A 24,729-nucleotide genomic window follows, 5' to 3' on the forward strand; every position below is an offset into this window, starting at 1 on the left:
AAACAAAGTACAATAATTTATGTATCATTGGTGTCCCAGAAGGAGAAGAGAAGGGAAAGGGGGTAGAAGCAATAATAGAGGAAATAATTAATGACAATTTCCCATCTCTTATGAAAGACATAAAATTACAGATCCAAGAAGCGCAGCGTACTCCAAACAGAAGAGATATGAATAGGCCTATGCCAAGACACTTATTAATCAGATTATCAAATGTCAAAGTCAAAGAGAGAATCCTGAAAGCAGCAAGTGAAAAGCAATCCATTACATACAAAGGAAGCTTAATAAGACTATGTGTGGATCTTTCAGCAGAAACCATGGAAGCAAGAAGGAAGTGGTGTGATATATTTAAGATACTGAAAGAGAAAAATCGCCAACCAAGAATCCTATATCCAACAAAGCTGTCCTTCAAATATGAGGGAGAGCTCAAAATATTTTCTGACAAACAGACAGTGAGAGACTTTGTGAACAAGACACCTACCCTACAGGAAATACTAGAGGGAGCACTACAGAGTGATAGAAGACAGGAGTGTGTGGTTTGGAACACAATTTTGGGAGATGATAGCACAACAATGTAAGTACACTGAACAAAGATAACTATGAATATGGATGAGAGAGAAAGGTGGGGAGCATGTGAGACACCACAAGAAAGGAGGAAAGATAAAGACTGGAACTGTGTAACTTGGTGAAATCTGGGGTATTCAACAATTGTGATAAGATGTACAAATATGTTGTTTTACGAGGGAGAACAAGCAAATGTCAACTTTGCAAGGTGTTAAAAATGGGGAGGCATTGGGGGAGGGATGCAATCAGCATAAACTAGAGACTGTAACCAATAGAATCATTGTATTATGCTTCCTTTAATGTAACAAAGGTGATATACCAAGGTAAATGCAGATAAGAGGGGGGATAGGGGAGGTATGTTAGACACTTGACATTGGTGGTACTGTCTGATTCTTTATTCTACTTTGATTTAAGGTTATTTTTCCTTTTGCTGCTTTCTAGCTATGATTTTTTTTCCCTCTTTCTTTTGCCTCTCTACCTTCTTTGACTCTCTCTCCTGCCTTGTGGAAGAAATGTAGATGCCCTTATATAGATAGTGGTGAAGGTGTTGAACACATAAATGTATGACCATACAGAGAACCATCGATTATTTACTTGGGATGGAATGTATGGTGAGTGAACAAAACCATATTAAAAAAAAAAATGGGTTGACGACAAAACCTCGAGAGCAATATACTGAGTGAAATAAGCCAGACACATAAGGACAATTCTGGCAGGGTCTCACTGATAGGAACTAATTATAATATGTAAACTCATTGACATGAAATATAAGGTACCAAGATATAGGATGAGGTTTAAGAATGGGGAGTGGTTGCTTAGTATGAGCAGAATGTTCAACTAGGATGAACTTAAATGTTTGGAAATGAACAGAGGCATCAGTAGCAAGATGTGAGAATAACTAACAGTGCCAAATGGTGTGTGAATGAGGTGGAAAGGGGAAGCTCAGAGTCATATATGTCACCAGAAGGAAAGTTGGAGGTCAAAAGATGGGAATATATAAAACTGAATCCTATGGTGGGCAATGTCCATGATCAACTGTACAAATACTAGAAATCGCTTCCATGAACCAGAACAAATGTATGACAATACAATTAGAAGTTAATAATAGAGGGGCATATAGGGAAGAACTATATACCTATTGCAAACTATATACTACAGTTAGTAGTATTTCAACATTTTTTCATAAACAGTAACAAATGTACTATATCAATACTAGAAGTCAACAATTGAGGGGGGTTGGTTAGGGATAGGGGAGGATTAGAGTTTCCTTTTCTTTTTTTTCTTTTTTCATCTTTCACTTTATTTCTTGTCTGGAGTAATGAAAAGTTTCTAAAAATTGAACAAAAATTAAGTGTGATGGATGCACAGCTGTATGAGGGTATCCAGGGGCAAGTGATTATACACTTTGGATCTTTAGATAATTGTACGGTATCTGAACAATCTCAATAAAAATGAAAAAAAAAAAAAGCTCCAAGAAAAAAAAAAGTACACTAAAGACAAATGCAAAGGGGAATAAACATTTTTTAGAAGCAGCATCCAAGTTACCTTAAAGGATACACTTCAAATTAATTTACAGAGTTGTAACAGAACCACATGATGTCAGTGAAAATCAACACAATAGTCAGACATTAACAAAAGATCAATTTGGAAATACTTAGTCAAGCAAGCATGTGAAATTCAAAGTATAAAACAATGCAAGTCCTGGTGGTCAAACAAAGTACACTCCTAAGGAGAAGATGGATTTGAAAATGCTGAACAGAAGTATATAAATTATGAGCTGAAAGGAATGCCTCAGAGATCAGTGGACCAGTTCCCATATTTTATAAATGAGGAAAGTGAGCAGACATGAATTGGTGAAGCTCCCAAAGCCAGTGCTATTTGCAGCTACTAAACCTATAGGGTGATAAATACCCAGAACATATTAAGCCCGCTGTTTTAAATAAAACAGTTCACTAAGCCCACTGATTTAAACAAAATATTTCAAGACTGATACAAAGGGTGGAGGTGAAGTTGTTAATATAGCACAGCAGCAAGTTTCACAAATATTTGATACACACAATCAAGTTTTCATACAATTTTCTGATGCATAGCAAAATGTACTGGCTTTAAAAAAAAAGTGCAATTTCAGCAAGCTGAGCACTGGGTGTTTTAACCTAAGTATTGTTACATGTAGGTACATTTCAATTGCACATTTTAGAAAGAAACAAAATCCATGATGTTTCAGTAACCCATAGTGTATTTATAAAATGAAAAATACTTATCAAAGTACACTTTTCACTGGGAAAAATACACAAAACAGACAAATGGACCTACACAAAGTAAAAATTAATTTTGGTAGACTTCAGTGTGGTACACAGTCCAAATCAAGCATATCTGCCCTTATTTCCCCAGGGCTGTTCATCTTCTGAGTTAAGAATTTTAAAAATATTTTAAATTGAGATTTTATTACGCTGATGTTATCATTCCACATCATCTTCAGTTAAGCTTTGAGCACTTACAAATCTCTGACTAATTGTTGGGAGCTTAGAAGCATCTGGAACACTGGTGGTGGAAGTTCACTGTACTAATTGCAATAACTGTTGTGCCTGTCCACACACAGCAGTTATATTTGTCAAATGGTCCACACCCTTCTCATATTCCCCTTGGGCTAGTAACTCTTCACCAAGCTGTATTTCTTCAAGAAAAAAATTCTGAACAGCTTCAGCGTCTTTCAGGTCAGGTAACTTGGAAAGCCCAGCTCGCTCCTTGGCAAGTTTCTGTTTCTTTCTTTGCTCTCACAGCCTGTTCTTGAAATTGGGGTCACTCTGTCTCTTGTGGTGAAAGTAAACGCAGTACCAGATGAAAAGAGCCCCACATACACCCACGGCGACGGTGCTGTTCCAACCCACTGGGCACTGCGTGGCTCAGACCTGACCACCCCGGGGAGGGATGTGCAAAGACCCCTTGCATGCACCACCTCTGCTTCCCTCTTCCCCTTCTTCTTTACTCTTTCCCTATCATCTTCCTCAGTGCTCCTTTCATATCTTTATTCCGTAATGAGTAGATGAAGGGATTTAGAGTTGGAGTGACAATTCCATAAAACAAAGCCATATATTTGCCCTTGTTCTGGGAGGGGGTGGTAGGAGGCTGCAGATACGTGGCCATAGCAGTGCCGTAGAAGAGAAGCACCACCACTAAGTGCGAGGAGCAAGTGCCCAGAGCCTTCCGGCGTCCTTCAGATGACCTAGTCTGCCACACGACCTTTGCAATGCAGCTGTAGGAAATAAGAATGAGAAAGAGGGGTACCAGGAGTAAAAATGCACTCATGAGGAAGAGCTCCATCTGATTGAAGGTGGTATCGACACAGGCGAGTTTGAGGAGAGCTGGCACTTCACAGAAGACGTGGTCTATGACATTTCTTCCACAAAGGGGCACTTGCACGATGAGCACCGTCTGCACTAACGAGCTGGTCAAACCTGTCACCCAGGTCATGGTCACCAGTTGCAAACAGATACGAGGATGCATGAGCATGGTATAGTGCAAAGGCTGGCAGACTGCCACATAGCGGTCAATAGCCATTACGGCAAGAAGGATGCACTCAGTGCAGCCCATTGCCAAGGCCACGTAGAGTTGACCAACACACCCACCGTAAGTTATTGTCTTCTCTGGGCCCTTCAAGTTGAACAGCAGCTGGGGGACAGTACTGGTGGTGTAGCAGAGGTCCATGGAGGATAAGTGGCTGAGGAAGAGGTACATTGGGGTGTGAAGCCTGGGATCCAGATGAGCCAAAAGAATGATGGCTGCATTGCCAAGCAGGGTCAGTAAGTAGAAAATCACAATGAAAACAAAGAGGGTCATCTCCAGCAGAGGCTGGCTGGAGAAACCCAGCAGGAAAAATCCACTGAAGGAGCTGATGTTGGGACTGACCATTACCTTTCATTGCATTGCTGTTAAGAGTGAAAATATATTTACATGAGCTGATACACAAGGTTGAATAGAAATCTACAGTTCCACACCTTAACTGGGCACCACACTCAAAGATGCAATGAGAGCATATTCCTGATTTTTTATCTTTTAATTATTGAATATAAATAATCATTTCAGATTTACATATTCACTCCAATTTTATGTCCCCATCACTAATCTCTTGATGACTTCCCTGGGATTTTTCTCTTTTGCTTATTTTCTATATATACAACATCTGGAGCCTTTACTTTTCTATTTCTTTACCTCTGCCACCAAACATGCATGTATCTCCTCAATTCTGGAACTTAACAGTGCTATTAGACTGCATTCTGTCCTTTCTGTTCTCTTCACTTTCAGCTATTCTGTGCAAAGTTATGACTTCAATATCTACATGAAATCAAAAGGGTCAATTTTATGATTTCATTGTTGTACAAGATTGGAGCTGAAAGTGCCCTTCTTTCCACATTGTTACATTTCATTATCCTATATATGCTTTTTGTCCTTTTCATCTGCTGAGCCAGAACTCATGAAGTTTACAATTATCTCATAACAGTAAATCCAATGGATTTGTTCCACTTCCATTCTGCTTCATTACTCTTAGTAACAAAATATGTTAATCACTTTGCTATTATTCTTTAAACTCTAACCATTATGAAATTCTTAAGTTTCATTCTTCTTCCATTATGACAAATTTCTCTCTTCTATATTGAATTTTATTCTTCCTCTTCCTCCCCATTGTGATCATTTTGCTGTTTTCAATATCTGTTTTCACATGGAATATGACTCCTGGGGAGGAATCTAGACCGGGCATCATGGGATGGAGAACATCTTGACCAAAAGGGGGATGTGAAAGGAAATGAAATAAGCTTCAGTGGCAGAGAGATACCAAAAGGAGTTGAGAGGTCACTCTGGTGGGCACTCTTACACACAATATAGACAACCCTTTTTAGGTTTTAATGAATTGGAATAGCTAGCAGTAAATACCTGAAACTATCAGACTACACCCCAGAACCATGAATCTTGAAGACAATTGTATAAAAATGTAGCTTATGAGGGATAACAATGTGGTTGGTAAAGCCATATGGAACACACTCCCCTTTGTCTAGTTTATGGATGGATGAGTAGAAAAATGAGGGGAAAAAAGGCAGTTAGTGTTCTTTTTTAATTTAATTGTTCTTTTTCACTTTAATTTTTATTCTTATTATTTTTATGTGTGTGGTAATGAAAATGTCAAAAATTAATTTTGGTGATGAATGCACAACTATATCATGGTACTGTGAACAATTAAATGTATGCTTTGTATGACTGCATGGTATGTGAATATATCTCAACAAAAATGAATTAAAAAACTGACACAGAAAGCTCAAATAAAGGAAAAGATTGATAAATTCAAAAAATATATTTCTGTTTTCAGCTCTTTTATGCCAGTTCTTCTCAACTTTCTCACCCAGTCACATGACTGCAATTCACTGCTTGCTTCTGACAGCATGACGGTATCTTCAGTTGTCTTTATCAATTTTGATTGTGAAACTGTATACTAGTATGTCTGTGTTTATGTGTGCATAATAGTACCAACTTTAATTCAACATATCCAGCAGTGAGCCCAAGTTCCCACCACAAAAGGTTTTTGATAACATCTTAACAGCAGTGCATACCATTTTCCAGACATCTAAACTGAAAATTCAGCTTCATATTTGACCCCAGTTTCTGCCCCCTATATCTCTAATAATCTTGCCCTACTCCCATCATTTTGATTCAAATCCTAATAATACATCAAAATATGACTCTTTGTCATGTTTGTTCCCAGATAAAAACATGCAGCAGCTTCTAGGTTCAAGAAAGATTTAAATCAATACCTTTTTAATGTATATATTGATCTATGTATGATGTTCTGAGGTTTATTTTGTCTTTAACAGTCATTCTGTATTCATGACACACTGACTTTTATACCAACTGTTTCCATATTTTGCAGCTAGATTTACCATACATGTTATAAGAATCTTTCAGGAAAGAGCAATAAATATGTTTCAAAAGTCCTATAACCACATCTTGAGTCAAAATTAGGTATTTTATATCTCTCTGCTCTCCTTTCTTTACAAACTTTTTCCTGCCAATCTCATTTACATGAAGACATCACACATCATCTCTCTTCAGACAATTCACAAATACATGCAAACACACACACACACACACACTCTTAATACTTATCCTCCAATGTCACATTTTTCCTACACTTAATTCATTCTAGAAATAAAACACAAATAAAAAATTGGTGTCTTCTGACTCAATATTATGGCATGTTAACATGAACATGAATATTAATGTTCTTCATGAATAAACTAGATATCATGAAAGGCATTCACCTTCAAAGATTTTTCTCTCTGAACCAAGTTAAAATACTCAGAGATGTTGCATCATGGTTATAGCTTGGTCAGAAGGTTCCATCTGCCAACTTCCTACCGGCAAAGGAAATCCTTAAGTCCATAATATAGAAAAAGGAAGAAAACAAAAGTGTGGCTGATCACTCCAAAAATTAGCTATGTCTGTACATTCAGAGCAAGCACCATCCATTTATTACTCTCTTCACAACATCTTAAACAATGGCTTTAAGCTCCTGAAAATGTAATCTAATTATAAATTATCCATTAAGTTCTTTTCTTCTGCAGAATAACATACATTCATATGTTGAAAGAGGGCAGAGTTGTTTACAATATTAGCATCATATTCAGATAATATATTTTCAAAATAGCACTCCCTCTATGACTTTTAGTGAATAATTAGTAGTATGGGATCTCTATACAAATAGTTTATTTACTCATTTCAAACAAGTGAAATATACATATGTGTCTGGTAAAATGCTTTTTAAAAAATTAAATTCACCTCTCTTTAATCTGAATAGCAGCAGAGCATTTAATTATCTCTTTGTTTATGATAAAGGAGCAATAAACAAGTGATTGACTTTCTCCCCATAAACATTTTGCCAGAATATTTATAGACACTTGCATGTGGAGAGAAAATGTAGTGTTTATTGGCAGAATGGCTACCATCTTTTACCTGAAGTTGAGAAGCAAACACCATGAATGAAGATGTGTACAAGCTCCTAAAAGGAGTGGTGTCTTCTTTTTCTCTAGAATCATGAGAGAGTGAAGAAGGCAAAAGGAGGATATATGGTATAATCTACTGGCTGAGGTCACTGGAGCAAAGATCCCCAAGGAAGCAATTACTATCTGTGTTCACTGGGACACGTTTAATTAGGAATCACTTAGGAAAAAGGAAGCATGTAAGGCAGGTATTTTTATCACTCTGCTCTTACTGTTTGTAAGAGATGATTTGCAGTTTCCAGATCCAAATAAGATAACCATATGGGACCTGGGATCACCTGCACTTGGAAATCACAAATTTCTTCAAAATTCACCTCTGGAGTTGTCTTCTCTAGATATTCACGAGATTGTTCCAATCACACCAATCACTCAAAATATGAGAAATGTAAAAAGACATACTAGAAGGCCTTGCAAAGGCCTTGAATGAGGCTTACCAAAAGTATCCAAAAGGAATAAATATACAATTGAAATAATGTGCAAATTAAACCTAGCAAAAACACTGAAACTGAGATGTGAAAATAACCTCAAGTGACATTGGAATATAATTTTGGAAAAGACCCACATTAGAAGATGATGGACAGTGTCACATATGAGCCTCTTCTCTGGCAGAGGGATATAAATTCAGAAGAAGCAAATAGAAGAAATTCTGGCAATGCCCGTGATTCTCAGACATGCACATGCAAACACATACAAATGCACGAGAGACGAGATCTCAGCCAGAAGTGGGAGAACTGAATGTATATCTGCAAAGTTCAACCTTCAAAACAGGTGGGAAAACAGAGTAGGTAGGTGAAAATGCTGGCTGGTGGACAAATATGATGGTGGGAGTACCCTGTATGTACTGCTTGGATTTACTATAAGAATACATGATGTAATTAAATGAATGCTAATAAAAGAATGATCCAAAGTCTTATCATGCATCACCAAATCCATGATTTGATGAAGGTAAGGGGGAGAAATTTAAAATGCATTATTTGTCTCACCACTCAAAAGGTAGATATTTCAATTTCTGAAGGATATGATTATGAAACAAGAATTTTACTTAAATATTTTTTTAAAAAATAGCAATAATATACAGACTAAATACTTCCCAAATACAAAATAAATTAAAAGGTAAAGATGCAGTTCATGGAGGAAAAAAGCAAAGAAGAAACAACTATGACATTTTACATATTGAAAGCATTAAAATAAGGTGATAGAAGTCAAATTATATCAGGCCAGGCATATAATAGTGCTCCTAAATGAGTTCAATAAATAAATCAGTCTCTTACAGCAACAAATGGAAGAAGGATGAATATTCCAATTCATCAAAAAAGGCAGGTCACAGGCTGAATGAAAAAGATAAAAACAAACCTAAACTCAAATGCATACTAATTATACAAAATAAATTGATATGAAATAAACCTAAAAAAAGTGAATAAAAAACAGAGATAAAAAGAATAGAAAAGAATTGAATTATCAAAAAAAAAAAAAACTCAGTAAAATTTTGAGTTCATGTTAAAAAAACACTAAGCAGACAAAAAAAGAGAGCAAATTTTATTGATCAAATATTAAGTTGACAATGAATATGTAGATGCACCGGAATTTTATGTCTCAAGCAAGCATCAAATCATGTCAATAAAAAACTGTTGAGACTGACTATACAAAAATTAAAATATGTTCTGTAAAAAGAGTAAAAATTCAACTCTAAAATTTTAAACAAGAATTTTAAAATGTGGAAAATATATGTGAAATAGAAAGCAAATATTGAATAATTTAATAACTTCTTAAATTTAAGAAAACAATGAATACTCCTATGAATAATATGTATGTGGCATAAATAAGGAAAATAGACTAAAAGCAGGAAAAAATGAACATCTTAAGCAATATGCTTAAAATTGCTTACAAAAATACTACATTTAATGTTCATCTCCTAGAAAGGTAAAAAATAAAAATCTAATTTTGTTAAAGATGGGTCAAGTGTGTAATCTTGTTCGTTGTTTCTACTTTTACAAACCATCTAAAAGTTCCGTGGGATAAAATAGGAGAAAGCAGAAAATGTCTCTGCTGTTAGACACAGTAAGTAAGCTTAGTTGTGGAAATTTAAATGAAGTCAAACAATCAGAAGGAGGGAAGGGAGGAGATGGAAGGAATGGGGCGGTGAGGGAAAGGAAAAAACTTTCATGCATTGGTGGTGGGAGAGTAAAGTGATACAAATGCTATGGCAAGAGATCTGTCAGTTTCTTATAAAACTAAACAACGGACCTACCCTTTGATCTGGTGAATCTACTCCTAGGACTTTAGTGGAAAGGAATGGAAAAAAACACTTCCAAAAGAATGTCCACAGAAGAGAGCTCTAATCCAATAAGAAAATGGGTTAACAAACTGTTGTATGTTTAACCAATTGGATGGTTTAAAAAATAGAATGAAGTCTCATATAGGCAACAAAATGGATTTGTCTCAAAAACCCAAAGCTGATTGAAAGAAGACTTACACAGGAGTTTGATTCCACTTGCATGAAGTTCTAGAATAACCGTAATTAAACTTTGGTGGGAAAATCAGGAGAACGGTGAGATAAGGATCAATTGGGAAGGAACATGATGGAACATTCAGGAGTGATTTGGGGTTATACAATTTTATTCACTTATTAAAAATTCTGTGGATATACACTTAAGATTTCTTTTCATTTCATTGAACTAAATTTCACATCAAAAGAAAAATTATGAGGATTTATTGCATTCTAGTAATGATATACTTGGTGAAGTAGAAATATACTGATATCTTTGATTTCATTTGAAATGCATCAAAAAAGTTAGATAGACTGAGGGTGAATAGATGGATACATGACTAATTAACAAAATGCAGAATTGGAAGAACATGTCCCTGTAAAACTTTGATATTTGCTGTTTGAAATTTTTCACAATAAAATATTGGGAAAAGTTAAAGATTCATTTCTTTTCACATATGAATATTGATTAAAAGCATCTAAATAAATATTATCAAATATATTTATATTAGCAAATGTATATATTAAATTCAAAATATAAACATAATATGAAAATAGAATAAACATTAACTATATATTAAAATAATAATATACATATTTCTATCGATTTTATTTCCAGTAAAGTAAATATGGTTCAATATTAGAAAATCTAGTAATGAAATTTCAATAATAGCATTGATTTCATTAATAAATTAATCATATGTGATTACTTGATTATTTCATTGAAGGAAAAGGTTAAAAGCTGATTAGGGGTCTTTACTTTTTTTTTTTGCACAGAGTTTTACTACTTTATTCAACAGTTACAAGCATAGCCTGCAGATGATTTCCCTGGTTAACATTTCCCCAATAGATCAAAACCTCTTTGAATCTGAGAATCTCTTAATATAACTTTTTTTAGTATATGTATGTATGGTAATTTAATTTATGTCACAAACCTTCAATATGACTCTGTGGTAATACATATAACATAAAATTTGCCTTTTAACCATTTTTAAGTGTACAATTCAGGGGCATTAATTTCTTTTACAATGTTGTGTGACCATCATCATTACTCTTTATTAAGACACTTGAGGATTAAATTTCTTGCTTTGAATCTTCCTTGTAATATATAAATTTATCATAGTATATTTGATCAAAAATATAAGAATCTGGACACATGACTTTGGACATGTTCCTCACAACCAGGTTGATGAGATGTGACTCCTCTCAAAAATGGGACCTGGTTTCCCACCGTGAGTTGGCTATAGGTGGCAAGGTGCACAGTTGAACATGCTGATGGTCACCCTGAGTTCAGATGCTGACAGCTCCTCAACTACCCTCCTGTGACTGTGTGTAAGAAACTGCAACCATAAGTTGATAGCTGGATAAGTAGAAAATATTCAGTATAATTCTTCAGCTGGAAAATGGTTAGTATAGTCTTCAATAACCAATAGAGGAAAAAAAAAAAACTGTTTATTAAGATCACTTCACTCAAGCAACTTTGAGTTATTCTGACTATGAAAAGCCCTTGTTAAAAAAAACTTGCTGTTGCTCTAATCACAATAACAAAAAGTTACTCTCTGCTCCCAGGAACTATCCCAGCATTGCCTGCAGTAAGATATGAGGGATGTAACCATATGGTCTCATAATCGGGACATTGAAAAACAAGCCTGAATGAGGGGAGGACCTGAAGATAACAAGAGATGCTGACCAAAAGCTTTCTCTCTTCTTTTTCCCTTTCTACTTTCTTCTGGCTTCTGGCCATTTCTTTGTCTGTTTGGAGTTATAAAAGCCCAAATAATTCTTCTCACTCTGAATTGGGCTCAAAAGGTTTTTCTTTCCTCCAGTTCCTTGTTGATGCGTCTTCAATAAACTCACCTTCTTACCAAGCAGAGAGACTTGTTTCTCTGTTTGATGTGGGATCAGGTGGGCCTATTTAGAACCGTGCTTTCAAAGGGTAACAAAGTCACAAGCCTTTGTATTAGCTATTGTCATTCACACTTTGTTATAGGCCCTATATCCTCCCTTAATGTTAATTATACTTCGTGCTGGGAAAACCTATTGTGTTTTAGGAATTTAATTATCAATGCAAACTCAACATCTCCACTGCTGGTAGATCAGCATTCTCAAAATTAATCTAATCTAAGTCAACATTTCTTCCTAGTTAATGTGCTAAGTAAAATATAAAGAGAATAATATACTTCCTTAAAGTTGACATTTCTGTGTGTGCATGCATGCACCAAAGTTTTTGTGTGTGGGTGTTATTTGTTTATCAAACTGAAAGTTAACATCAATGAACAAAGCTGAGGAAAAGTTCAATAATATGAAATAAAAATGTAGCATCTGGCCTTTTCAGATAATATTTTACTTTATTCAGGGTATTCTAACAGCAGAGCAGAACAAAAGAATCAGGCATAAATGCTAAAAATAATAGGCAAATGTTGAGAGTAAACAACAAAATTTTTATTTAGACAAGTCAGAAAAATCAATTGGAAATATATTTGAAACATCAGGACAATTCAGTAATGTGACTAATTATAACATAAATATACAAAATATAAAAAAAAATCTAACTATAAAATTAGAAATTTTAATTTATAAGAGTCATAAATGCAACAACCTGAAAATGTATACAAATAATTTTTTTAACAATGTTCATGAGACACATGAAGAATACACATAAAGCTATGCAACTCTAGTGTAGGACATGAAATAATTAAAATGCATGGTATTTGTTTGGAATGCGAACTCTCAGTATTATATAGATATTGATTACTCCTAAATTAACTGAATAATCATTTAAAATATCATACTTTACTCAGTTATCCCATGAATGACATTGATTCTGAGGAAATAGTCACAAAATTTCCTTGCAGCACAGCTTATACCAAAGAAAAATTTGTAATCTTACATTAATCCTAATTGGATTGGGCAAATTAATTGTTTCTTAATTTCATGCAATGGAATATGAGGCAGCCATTGAAAATAATAATTTAGTGTTCAATATATTCGTGGCCACTACATTGTTTTTTGTAGGAAACCCCAATTTAAATTTAAAATATATATATAGACCATATTAAGTACTTAATTGCAAGTAGTACTGGGTTAAATACTATATAGCAGAAATTTGGGCTCAAAAAGGATACTTGAACAACATGACCAGGGCATATATTTAGCACCATATGTAAACAAACATTATATGTATGTGTGTGTGTGTGTATGTGTATGACACATTATATAATGTCTACATATACGTGTGTGTATATATGTATGTGTTTATATATATATATAAGTAAAATCTTTAATCAGAGAGTTAATTATGCTTCAAGAATACAGAGTGAATATTTCAGGTTTTGCTGAGCAGAGAGTTGGTTATAAATCTCTCAGATAGGTGTAGTTTAAGTCACTTTTCTTTGATTTTTGTCAACTGTGGGTCAAGGGGGAACTGCTTATTGCCCTTCTCTGTGTGAGGGCCCTTTATGTATTGGATGGCTATTATTAAATTTCTTCTCAGTTTTTTTTTTTTTTTTTTTTTTTTTGCAAAAAGAATAAATCTTGTTCTTTCAATAAAAAAAATAAAATAAAATAAAATATATATATACTGTGATATATTATAGCTCACCCATAAGGATTGGCCCATTGCCTCTTCTCTGTCACTCCATGCAGCAGGATTTCACATACCCACTCTATTTAACAAGTGCAGCCATAATATTTGCTTTGACCAATGGAATGTGAATGTAGATAATATTCATTGTTTCCAGCAGAAGTTTCCAGCAGAAGTTTAAAGAACACCCAGCCCCTTTCCCTCCACCCTGCTGGCCAAGAGATGTAGCAGGCAAAGTCTGTTCCATCAGCTTCGCCACAGCCTAGTGGAACCACAATGATCTACAAATTCAACAACAATCCAATAAAATCCCAGCAAACTTTTGGTAGGAATTTTGAAGCTGATTCTAAAATCTATTTGAAAATTAAGATGACCTAGAAGAGTCAAAACAACTTTGAAAAATACAAACTGGGAAGACTAAAACTACCCAATCTCAAAATATATAAAATACAGTATTCAAGACAATATGGGATTAGCATAGATATAGACAAAATACAGAGTCTAGAAATACACCTATGCAAATATTGTCAGTTGATTTCAACAAAGGTGTTGAGGCAATTTAAGGAGAGAAGATCTTTCCAAAGAATATTATTGGAATAACAGAATACCAGTTTGAGTAAATATGAACTTCCACCCTTACTTCACACCATATACAATTATTAACATGAAATGGATCACAGACCTAAAATCCAAACTGAAGCCCTGAAACATTTAGAAGAAAGTGCAGAAGAAGAAAAAATTCTTAAACATGGTACAAAGAAAAAATTGATAAATTGGACTTCATTGATATTTTTAAACTCCTGCTTTTCCAAAGACACTCTTAAGAAAATGAAAATGTTGGCCATAGAATTGGACATACTATGTGACACACACACACACACACACACACACACACACACATACATATATAAAACAAAGGAATTGCATTCAATGTATATGAAGAAGTCTTACAACTCAGTAACAAGATGACAAGCAAACTAATTTTTAAAATGGGCAAATGATTTTGACAATTCACAAAAAGTATGAATAGGCAATAAACACATAGTGTAATAAGCACATAAAGCATTCCCTAATCATCAGGGAACTGCAGATCAAATTGTAAAGCTATCTCACCATTGCACATCCATTTTAATGGCTTTAATTGAAATACTGGCATAGCCCAAGTTTAGCAGTTATGCTGGTAGTATGATTGTTGAACAATCGCAACTCTCATACGTTGCTGGTGTGCATGTAAAATGGTACAACCACTTTGGAGAACAGTCATCTGTTACTTTCTTATGAAGATAAGCATACACTTACCATATAACCCAGAATATTCAAAAACATTCATACCCGCTTCATTCATAAAGCCAAAAGTTATAAATGCCCCCACGTGACCATCAACACATGATTTGATAGACAAATTATGGTACACACATACAATTATATACTATTCAACAATAAAATGGTATAAACAACTCTTCTAATCTATAGTTAAGACAAAGCAGATCAGTGGTTTCTAGGACTGGAGGAACCGAATAAAAGGAGCATGATGAAACTTTCTGAGATAACAGAAAATCCCTATATGTTGATGGGGTAGTGATTACATGTGTGAAAGCATTTGGCAGAACTCATCTAACTTTAAAGTGGCTTCATTTTCTTGTACAGAATTATAACTCAGTAAAGTTGATTAGAATATAAATAAAAAGTACAAATATTTACATGCATAAGAAAATAAATTAGCCTTTAGAAAGTATTTTACAGGTTAAAAAATACTTTTACAATAGTGATTTTATTGGTCTTCACAAACATAAGATCATTATATTTTTAATTCTTTTTAGTTGAGAAACTGAATCTCAGAAAGATTAACTGACCTGCCCATGGCTTACAGTTAACAAACATGTCATATTTAGGCCTTTGGGCTCCAGTATTTTTGTACTGAACAATATTATTCATGATTCCTTTGTCTGTCCCTTCTGCTATAATTCCATATTGTTAAACAAAGTAAAATTACTCAGTCTTATTTTAAATATGATAATTATTACATACTACAAATAACTATAAAAGCATACAGAGTCAATAATTTTGTCATTTCCTAAAATTGGATGATTTCCACAAGATTGGCATATTTCTGACAGGGTGGATTTTCTAGAATTGCAAGATTCTATTAAGTTATTCTTCTGCACATTGAAATCACTCCAAAGGATTACTAGACTTACTCCAGGGTAGAAAATTAAAACTTGCATAAAGCAAATAGTTTAGGTAAAGATCCTCTTCTTATTGATAATTGTCAATGACCAAAATATCAGTATTTTGTAACTATATAGAAAAATATATCATGAATGGTTTGTCAGTTAAGACCTCTGTATCCTGACAGGGAAGTTGGACTATGATTTTAAAATGCCTTGGGAATGAAAATGTAAAAAGATGGATTATTCACCAGCCTGCTCAAATTTTAAGTCCAGACAATATTTCTTCTTATTAGTAAAAGTACAAGTTACTGATATGCTGTAAACAAAGCTGAAAACACACACTTACTTTCCATTTTTTAAAATACTAATCTTTTAACAGAATCATTCAATTTGTTGACTATACTGTCTGAGAAAGGAAAAAGGGGGCAACTGCACCTGGTTTGTTTCATCTTGTTTTATGACTTTGCAGCTACTCCTCTCAGCTACTCCTCTCAGGTCAATATCAAAAAACAGTACTTGATACTTGTATTATTACCACAAGTTTTCATGCAAGAATTTCCAGTATATGGGAAAAGGCAAAATTGAAGTAAATATCAGGTTAGCAAAAAGTCTGGCCACCCACCAGTTTTATATTTTTAAGAAGTTCCTTGAGTGGATTACACTTCAAAAATGAAATAAGTAGGATTGGAAATGTTGATATTCTATTTTGGGACAGCAGGGTTAGGAATAGAAGATTCCAGAACACAATCTGTAAAAATTCTATTGGATGCTTATTGTCCTAGGAAAGTTTTCCACCTTATCCATGTCCCCAAACCTTACAAACAAAAGATGTAGAATAATCTATGTCATTGGATCAATTTATATGGTTTACCCCAAACAACAGAGATATCATGTTTCATATTTGCTCAAGGCAATACAGCACAACAACATCATTTTTAATCTCTGGGCTGAAGCAGGTGATTCATGAGCTGCTGAGAGAGGATTTCCTGGACTCTCGTTCTGGGTCATGTTCATTACCAGGAAGGTGATGAGGCCACAGGAGGGTCTCTAGCAGGGAAACACAGTCTCATAATCATGCTCGTGGATGCTGGAAGCAGGCCTAGAAACACAGGTTGTCTTGAGAAGGGCATATTCTGTTTCTGGTCCATCTCTGAACTGCCTCACTCTCTTTGTGGTGGAGTCGATATTTTCATAGCCATCATCAGTGGAGCTCAGGGAGGGTCTCCGATGATGACTGTGATTAATGACTGTGTAGCATACTTCTTCACAGCCACTGCCATCCTCATTTTCCTGCCAAGCAGAAGGAGAAAAGAAATCAAGGATCCAGAACCATCCATCAGATACGAATCCAAGTGCCTGCCCCTCTTCTATCTGTGCCTTTCCCCACAGGAAGATGCTTTTACACCTCAGGTGTCCAGAAGCACTGGCTCCAGGTAGCTCCAGGTCCCAATGTCTTTTAGACTTCATTTTAGCACCGTGTACTGTGCTTCATGCCACTACACAATCTACTCTTATGCCCCCACCCCCAAAAAAGGAGGGAAGAAGGACACTATCATTTCACTGATCATCTGGAGAGAGCAATCATGTACTTTAGGTCACACATGTTGACCAGTGGTATATGCAACTATCAGGCCTCAATAAATACTTAGTCTGAAAATACATTTTCAGAAGGTAAAATATGACTAATAAAATTTAGAGTTTAAACATGTTTTCAAGTACACAGGCAAAGAAAGAAAAATTAAAACATTAAGATGGTATGCACTAATTAAAAGGAATAAATTTTTTCATGTTTTTTATTTCCTCTATGTCCATAAATATAAATGTTAATTCCTGCACACAAGAATTGGAAAGGAATGTGGAATGCTAAAAAGAATTGATGTTTTAATGATGATGGGATTCTGAGTGTAAATTTATTTGATTTATATTGTTTTTGTTATAATTTAGAAAATTAATATGAGACTCCAGAAGATCTGAGACCACAATGAGAACCTGGCAGACATCTGAGCCAGTTAAGGCACTTTTCAAGTTGAGATTTCCTTCCATTACTGTGTAAAAATTTCCAAATAAATTATCTTAAATGTGTAAGATTTCTGTAAGTCCATTCAGGAATTGCAAGTAAAGAAATATTTATAGCAACTCTTAAAGAAAATCATCTTTATTTTGGCATTCATAAGAAAAATTTAATGAAAATTTTAATTACCTGATAAGAAGTGGATGAAACATCTTGACCTGGAAGATGGGGAAGGGAAAAAAAAAAAGCAACCTCAGACTTGTACCATCACAGTTGGGGAGAGAAAAGTGAAAAGGATGGAATGCAGAGATGAAACTACAAACAATCCCTGAATATCTGCCTGCCTGGCATGTTATAATTCGGATTCTCAAAGCTGATTGCAAGATCAAGAAAGAACATATGTTTTGAGGCAACAGGGATACTATTTCCACTGTGTAATTGAAAACATACCAAGTCTGGTCAATAAAGTAGATTTTGAAACTCAGTGATACAATTTTGTCAACAACTATGGTCTGACAGTAAAGCATGCCAAGTGTCAATAGAGAATAGTTATAGCTGGAAATTTAAGAGATTTTGCAATAAAAGTATCACAGAAAAGGCATTTAATATTTCAAGAGAACAATCATTGTAGTGATTGGTACAGAAAAAATGAGTTACTAATTATTTAAAATTACTTACAAAAATATAGACCCAAGTTGATTAAAGTTCATAAAGACTACAGCAATTTACACAAATTAACCTGAGAATCACTTTTTAAGAGCAATTTTATTGAGGTATATTCAAACACCATATAATCCACCAAAGTATACAATCAGTGGCTGTACTAGTTTGCTAATGCTGCAGAATGCAAAACACCAGAGATGGATAGGCTTTTATAAAATGGGGGTTTATTTGGTTGCACAGTTACAGTCTTAAGGCCACAAAGCATCCAAGGTAACACCTCAGCAATCGGGTACCTTTACCGGAGGATGGCCAATGGCGTCCGGAAAACCTCTGCTAGCTAGGAAGGCAGCTGGTGTCTGCTCCAAAGTTCTGGCCTCAAAATGGCTTTCTCCCTGGAGGTTCCTCTCTAGCAAGCTTGCTCCTCTTCAAAACAACACTCCCAGCTGCACTCCGTTCCCTCTCTTTGAGTCAGCTCATTTATATAGCTCCACTGATCAAGGCCCACCTTGAATGGGTGGGGCCACACCTCCATGGGAACATCTCATCAAAATCATCACCCACAGCTGGGTGGGGCACATTCCAAGCAAATCTCTGCCCCACAAGACCACAAAGATAATGGCATTTGGGGGACACAATACATTCAAACTGGCACAGTGGCTAATATAATATCATCATATATTTGTGTATTCATCACCACAATCAATTTTAGAACATTTTCATTAATCCAAAATAAAGAAAAAATTAAAAAAGAACACTCAAGACATCCCATACCCTTTATTCCTTCCCTATTGTTTAGATATATTTTTTGTCTTTATTTTATTACTCATCTGCCCATACACTGGGTAAGGAGAGTGTCAGTCATAAGGTTTTCACAATCACACAGCCAAGTGATAAAAGCTATATAGTTATACAAGCATCATCAAGAATCAATTCTACTGGGTTACAGTTCAGCACATTCAGGTATTTCCTTCTAGCTATTCTAATCACTAGAAATTAAAAAGGAATAACTATATAATGCATAAGAATAATCTCCAGAATGACCTCTCAACTCTATTTGAGATCTCTCAGCAGTGAAACTTTATTTTATTTTATTTCTCTTCCCCCTTTTGTTCAAGAAGACCTTCTCAATCCCATGATGTCATGGCCAAGCTCATCCCCAGGAGTCATGTCCCACGTTGCCAGGGAGAATTATACCCCTGGAAGCCATGTTGCACGTATGGGGGAGGGTAGGGAATTTACCTGTAGAGTTGGCTTAGAGAGAGAGGCCACATCTGAGCAACCAAAAGAGGTTCTCTGGGGGTGACTCTTAGGCGTAATTGGAAGTAGGCTTAGCTCCTCCTTTGCAGGAATTAGTTTCATAAGGGCAAGCCCCAAGATCAAGGGCTTGCCTACTTAAATTTGGAGTTCCCAATGCCTGTTAGAATATCAGGAATTCCTCAAGTAAGAAAGTTTAATATTTCCACATTTTTCCCCAGTCCTAAATGGGACTTTGCAAATACTTTTGTATTTTCTTCTCAAAGTATTCTGGGATGTATTGGGGTATTACATTAACCTGTGCAAGATCTCATTCCCTATTCTAGATTCTATGTAATTACATTGTTTAAATAAACTGACCATACAGGTTACATTACATAATATGCTACAGAGAATATAAATTTTGTACCAAACAAACATCTCTTAAATAACGTTAAAACTCATGAATAGATACAACTGGTGTAAGAGCTTACAATCTAGGAACCTTTACAATAAGCCTTATTGAATTTTCTGTACTCCTGCATCATCAACTGCCCAATCTCTGCCCATGTGAGAACCACTTTTGATAGTTTTTTTTAAATAAGTCAGAATTACAGAGATCTTCTCATAATATTAATTATGGCAAATATCCCTGTTTAAAAAAGAAAATTGATTCTGAAATCTGCAACCTAATAAACTTGATGGTGTTTCTTAGCAAAACCTTACAGTATATTAAAGAATGTTTTTAAACAAAATTAAGAATTCCTAATAAATTAAAAAATAAGTCATTTTCAAAAGTCATATATTTCACATATGAATTGCTACATATGTTCATATAGTCCTGTACCTTTACAATAGTCATATTTAATTATTTAATTGAACAAACATGCTTTGATTTAATATGTTTTTGTATCAGTTCTGTTGCCCAAACACAATTCAAGCATAGCACTGGAGACAATGCTTTGGAGAGCAAAGTCTCAGTGTGAAGGACATGACAAAATCAGGATTATTGAGTGAAATGGTTTCACCTACTGGTGTTGAAGATGTTAAAATATTTAGGAACAATCAGATTAAGCCTCAAATTGAAAATGTGGAACCTGCCATGACTCTGCTAATCACCAGCTGAATTAATGCTCCAACTGGGTCTTTTACGGAAGTTCAGGGCATCAGCCTGGAAAGAACATTAGACTTATAGTCAGAAAGGGAATATTAGAGAGAATGTCTGATGACTGTAATTACGCTAAATCCCAGGCTCCAGCAAGTCTCTCTTGTCAGATGAGGCTCTCCCTCCAGGCCTGAACAGTGAGGCTCTTCCTCCCTTCCTTGAAATCCCTGGAGAAGTAATCTTGCAAAGGAAAGCCAACTATTACACCTTACCAGGACTACCTCATTGTACTCATACTGAAAATGAGAATCAGATCCAAGTATGCCCTTGAATTGGTGGATTATGACAGACAGGGAATATTTACTCTACAAAACTGACTAACTGCCAAAATCAAGTAAACAGAAAAGTGAATTCACCCACATTGTGTGGTTATTGAACGGACTCAGTGGGTCCTGGACTGGGGAGGGAAACACTTACAGTTGAGGGGACTGAATGTCTTGATATCGGTGCACTTTCCAGAGAGTCTGGGCTCCACGTGCCAGCTCACACAGCTGAGAATATTTCTAACCACTGGTGTAGTAGCCTGGAAAATGGTCTTAGCCATGGCCATGTCAAATGGCATTAATGTTCCAGACTGTATTAGTTTGCTATTGCTACTCTAACAAATCACCCCAAACTTGGTGGCTTAAAGCACCACAAATTTATTAATTTATAATTCTGGATATCAGAGGTCCATTGGGTTCAGGTCTCAGGGATCGATAAGGCTCTCTGGGAGGCAGGGCTGCGTTCCTTCTGGACGCTCCAGGGGAGAATCTGTTTTCTTGGCTTTTCCAGCTTCTAGAGGCCATGGAGAATCCTTGTCTCATGCCCGCTTCCATCTTCAAAGCCAGCAATGGCAGGTTCGCTGCACCAGTCTAACACTGCCTCATCTGCTTTCCTCTTCCTCCTTTTAAGGACCTTGGTGATGACATTGTGCCCACCCAGAAAATCCAGGGTAATCCAGGAAAATGTGTGTGTGTGTGTGTCTTTTAAACTACATCATATATATATGTATATACACATACACACATACACACACACATATATATATTGTGCTGGTTTGTATATATTATGTCCCCCAGAAAAAGCCATATTCTTTAATGCAATCTTGTGGGGGCAGACATATTACTGTTGATTAGGTTAGAACCTATTGATTGTTTCCATGGAGATGTGACTCAATTAACTGTGTCTAAGACCTTTGATTGGGTAATTTCCATGGAGGTGTTACCCCACCCATTGAGGGTGGGTCTGAATTAAATCACTGGAGCCATATAAAGACTTCACAGACAGAAGGAGCTCAGAGAAACTAAGAGTGACATTTTGGAAGAGCAGCAGCTAAGACAGACATTTTGAAGACAGCCAACAGAAGCTGAAGGAGACACTTTGGAGAAAGCCATTTTGAAACACATCCTGAAAGCAGCTGAGAGTGACATTTTGGAGAACTGCTGCAGCCTAGAGAGGGACATCCTGGGAGAAGGCCCTTTTGAAACCACAACTCTGGAGCAGACACCAGCCACGTGCCTTCCCAGCTAACAGAGGTTTTCTGGGTACCATTGACCATCCCCCAGTGAAGGTACCCAATTGTTGATGCCTTGCCTTGGACAACTTATGGCCTTAAGACTGTAACTTTGTAACCAAATAAACTCCCTTTATAAAACCCAATGCATTTCTGGTGTTTTGTAAAATGGAAGTATCAGCAAACTGAAACATATATATATAATAAACTACATTGTGTGTGTTGTGTGTCCATTCTTTTACAGTCTAAGTATGCTTCTAATATACTTTTTTTCCCTTTTTTGTAACATTATAATACTTTATTCACTCAGTTAACACTTTATTTGGAGCATCTACTGGGTTCCAGGACATTCTAAATTCTAAGTTACCATAACAGAAAAAAAAAAACACATGAAATCCCTCTCCTTGTGTGATTACATTATTATGGATTAAGACAAAATAAAATAAAGAAATACAATAAGTAGTACTTCAGGATATGGAAAATACTATGGAGGAAAACTTTGAAAGGGAACGGAGACGGAGGGTTATGAAGAGGGCAGTGTGAAATAGTGATCAGGAAAGACTCGTGGGAAGATGGCCTTTAACAAAGACACGAATAGAGAAGCCAGTAATGTGGATGTCTGGGGAAGAGAATTACAGCAGAAGCAACTGCAATACAGAGGAACATGCAGCACGTGTCGCTACGCCTGCCCATCTGAGGACAAGCCAGAGGGCTCGATGGGACTGCAGAAGGGTGAGCAAGGAGGGGCGTAATGGGAAAGGAGGAGGTCACTGTCGGGAAGCAGCCATCGTGTGACCTCGCACCCCTCCTAATCAGAGCCCTGGGCCCAGAACATTCCCTTATTTGGAGGCTGGGAAGTGAGCTCATGCTCGGCCCAGGTCCTTCTCCCTTATGGGGTGATCCTTCCCTGCCCAGGCTTGGTGATCACCTTGGCTGCTGCTGAACCATGTGTCATATGGCACCTGCCCAACCCCAGTAGTCTATCTGTTCTTAGACAGGAGGGAGTGGGTTTTCCCACATTGCAACCCTAGAGGGTTGTGCACAATTCAACACCTGCACCCATTGTTGGAGGGGAACCACTGGTCAGGGGAGACCAATGCCCAGTGTGGAAGCTGACTTTGCTCTGCCTCATCTCTGTGTGAATAAGAAGTTGTTCCAACCTGTGCTTGTGTGTCATGTCTTCCTTGGTGACTGTGATACTGCAGTATCATGGAGTGGGCAGAAGTGTTTGGACTGGTGGCTGCCACACTTAGGACCTTTGCCATCTTCCACACAGCGGGCCTGTCAGCAGTTTTACTTCTGATTTTTAGCTTATTTAACTTGTTACTAGTTATATTAACTGAGCAATTTATACTGCTGCCGTGAGCAGACACTTGCTCCTAATTTACAGTCCATTTGTTTAGCTCATTTCCATTCCTTTATTGTTATTGTGGTTGTTATTTAATGTTAACTGAGAGATTTATGGCATTATTGTTACCAGATGCCATCCTTGCCCCTCATTTATAGCCCACTTACTTAGCTTATTTCCATTACCTTATGTCAGCTATCTATAACAGTGCTGTAACCAGATCCTTGGCCATCACTTACAGCCCTTGTTCCCAGACAGTTTGTGCTTACTCCCACTGGCTGTTGTCAGTTTTCAAGGGCTGCTCATGCCTGCACTTGCACACTCCCTATTAACCACAACTGAAACACAACTACTTAATATATACCAACTGAAATAACATCACTGTCTCCACCTCCCTTTATTTGAATCCCATAACAGATCCAAGCTGTTTGGACTTGGGATGACAGACTTGAGCTTTTCTTTCCTACTGTCTTTTTACTTGGCTGCCATGTAATAAAATGCTTTCTTTTCTTGAAATCCTGGTGCCACGGCATTGATTCTGTGCATGATGGGCAATGAGCCCTTGCTCGGTAACAGGCTTTCTTCACTGGGACTGGTAGCCAGTGCTTCCTTGCTCAATAGTTAAGAATGGCAAGTTGCATATGGCCCTGCAGGCCAATGTAAGAATTGTAGATTGTATACAAACTCCCTGAAATTAGAAGCCATTGGAAAGGAAGGTTTTGTACCAAGTAGTGCCATGATCTCACTCAAATTTTAAAAGAATTAGTATAGTTTGCATCTTAAGAAAGACTGGGAGTGTGCAGAAGAGGTTAAGTGTAGTAATGGTGAAAACATCTTAAATGCAGTTTCTTCAGGAAATAAATGGGAAAGAGGAATTGAAGGCAAACAATGGGTAATGAGTTCAAGAATTATTGTCATAAAGAGAAGAAGTGACAGTACCAGGGGAAGTGAAGCAAAGTGAGTTTAAT

The 24,729-nt window shown here is 36.2% G+C and overlaps 3 protein-coding genes and 1 pseudogene across 7 annotated transcripts in view; 1 reads left to right on the forward strand and 3 right to left on the reverse strand.

The window, feature by feature from the left end:
• The window catches only part of LOC119524586 (zinc finger protein 596-like), a 1,058,357-nt gene that overhangs the window by 845,424 nt on the left and 188,204 nt on the right, over positions 1-24,729 (forward strand). The window lies entirely within an intron of this gene.
• LOC119524525 lies at positions 3,021-3,510 on the reverse strand (annotated as a pseudogene).
• LOC119524526 (putative olfactory receptor 2B8) lies at positions 3,544-4,470 on the reverse strand. The gene has a single exon (XM_037823210.1). It carries the CDS (start codon positions 4,468-4,470, stop codon positions 3,544-3,546), a length of 927 nt encoding a protein of 308 aa, XP_037679138.1.
• The window catches only part of LOC119524593 (germinal center-associated signaling and motility-like protein), a 39,752-nt gene continuing 31,582 nt past the window's right edge, over positions 16,560-24,729 (reverse strand). Inside the window, exons 4-5 of the mRNA XM_037823316.1 lie at positions 18,047-18,075; positions 16,560-17,136 (exon numbers count right to left, since the gene is read on the reverse strand). Coding sequence (XP_037679244.1) covers positions 16,894-17,136; positions 18,047-18,075 — 272 coding nt within the window. The 3' untranslated portion in view covers positions 16,560-16,893. The remainder of the gene's footprint in view (positions 17,137-18,046; positions 18,076-24,729) is intronic.

This window comes from Choloepus didactylus, assembly GCF_015220235.1.
Source record: "Choloepus didactylus isolate mChoDid1 chromosome 11 unlocalized genomic scaffold, mChoDid1.pri SUPER_11_unloc2, whole genome shotgun sequence".
In the NCBI taxonomy this organism is placed as follows: Eukaryota; Metazoa; Chordata; class Mammalia; order Pilosa; family Megalonychidae; genus Choloepus; species Choloepus didactylus.

Bases quoted from the DNA above. Each gene is read 5' to 3' on its own strand.
- LOC119524526 (XM_037823210.1), bottom strand. From the start codon at position 4,470: ATGGTCAGTCCCAACATCAGCTCCTTCAGTGGATTTTTCCTGCTGGGT.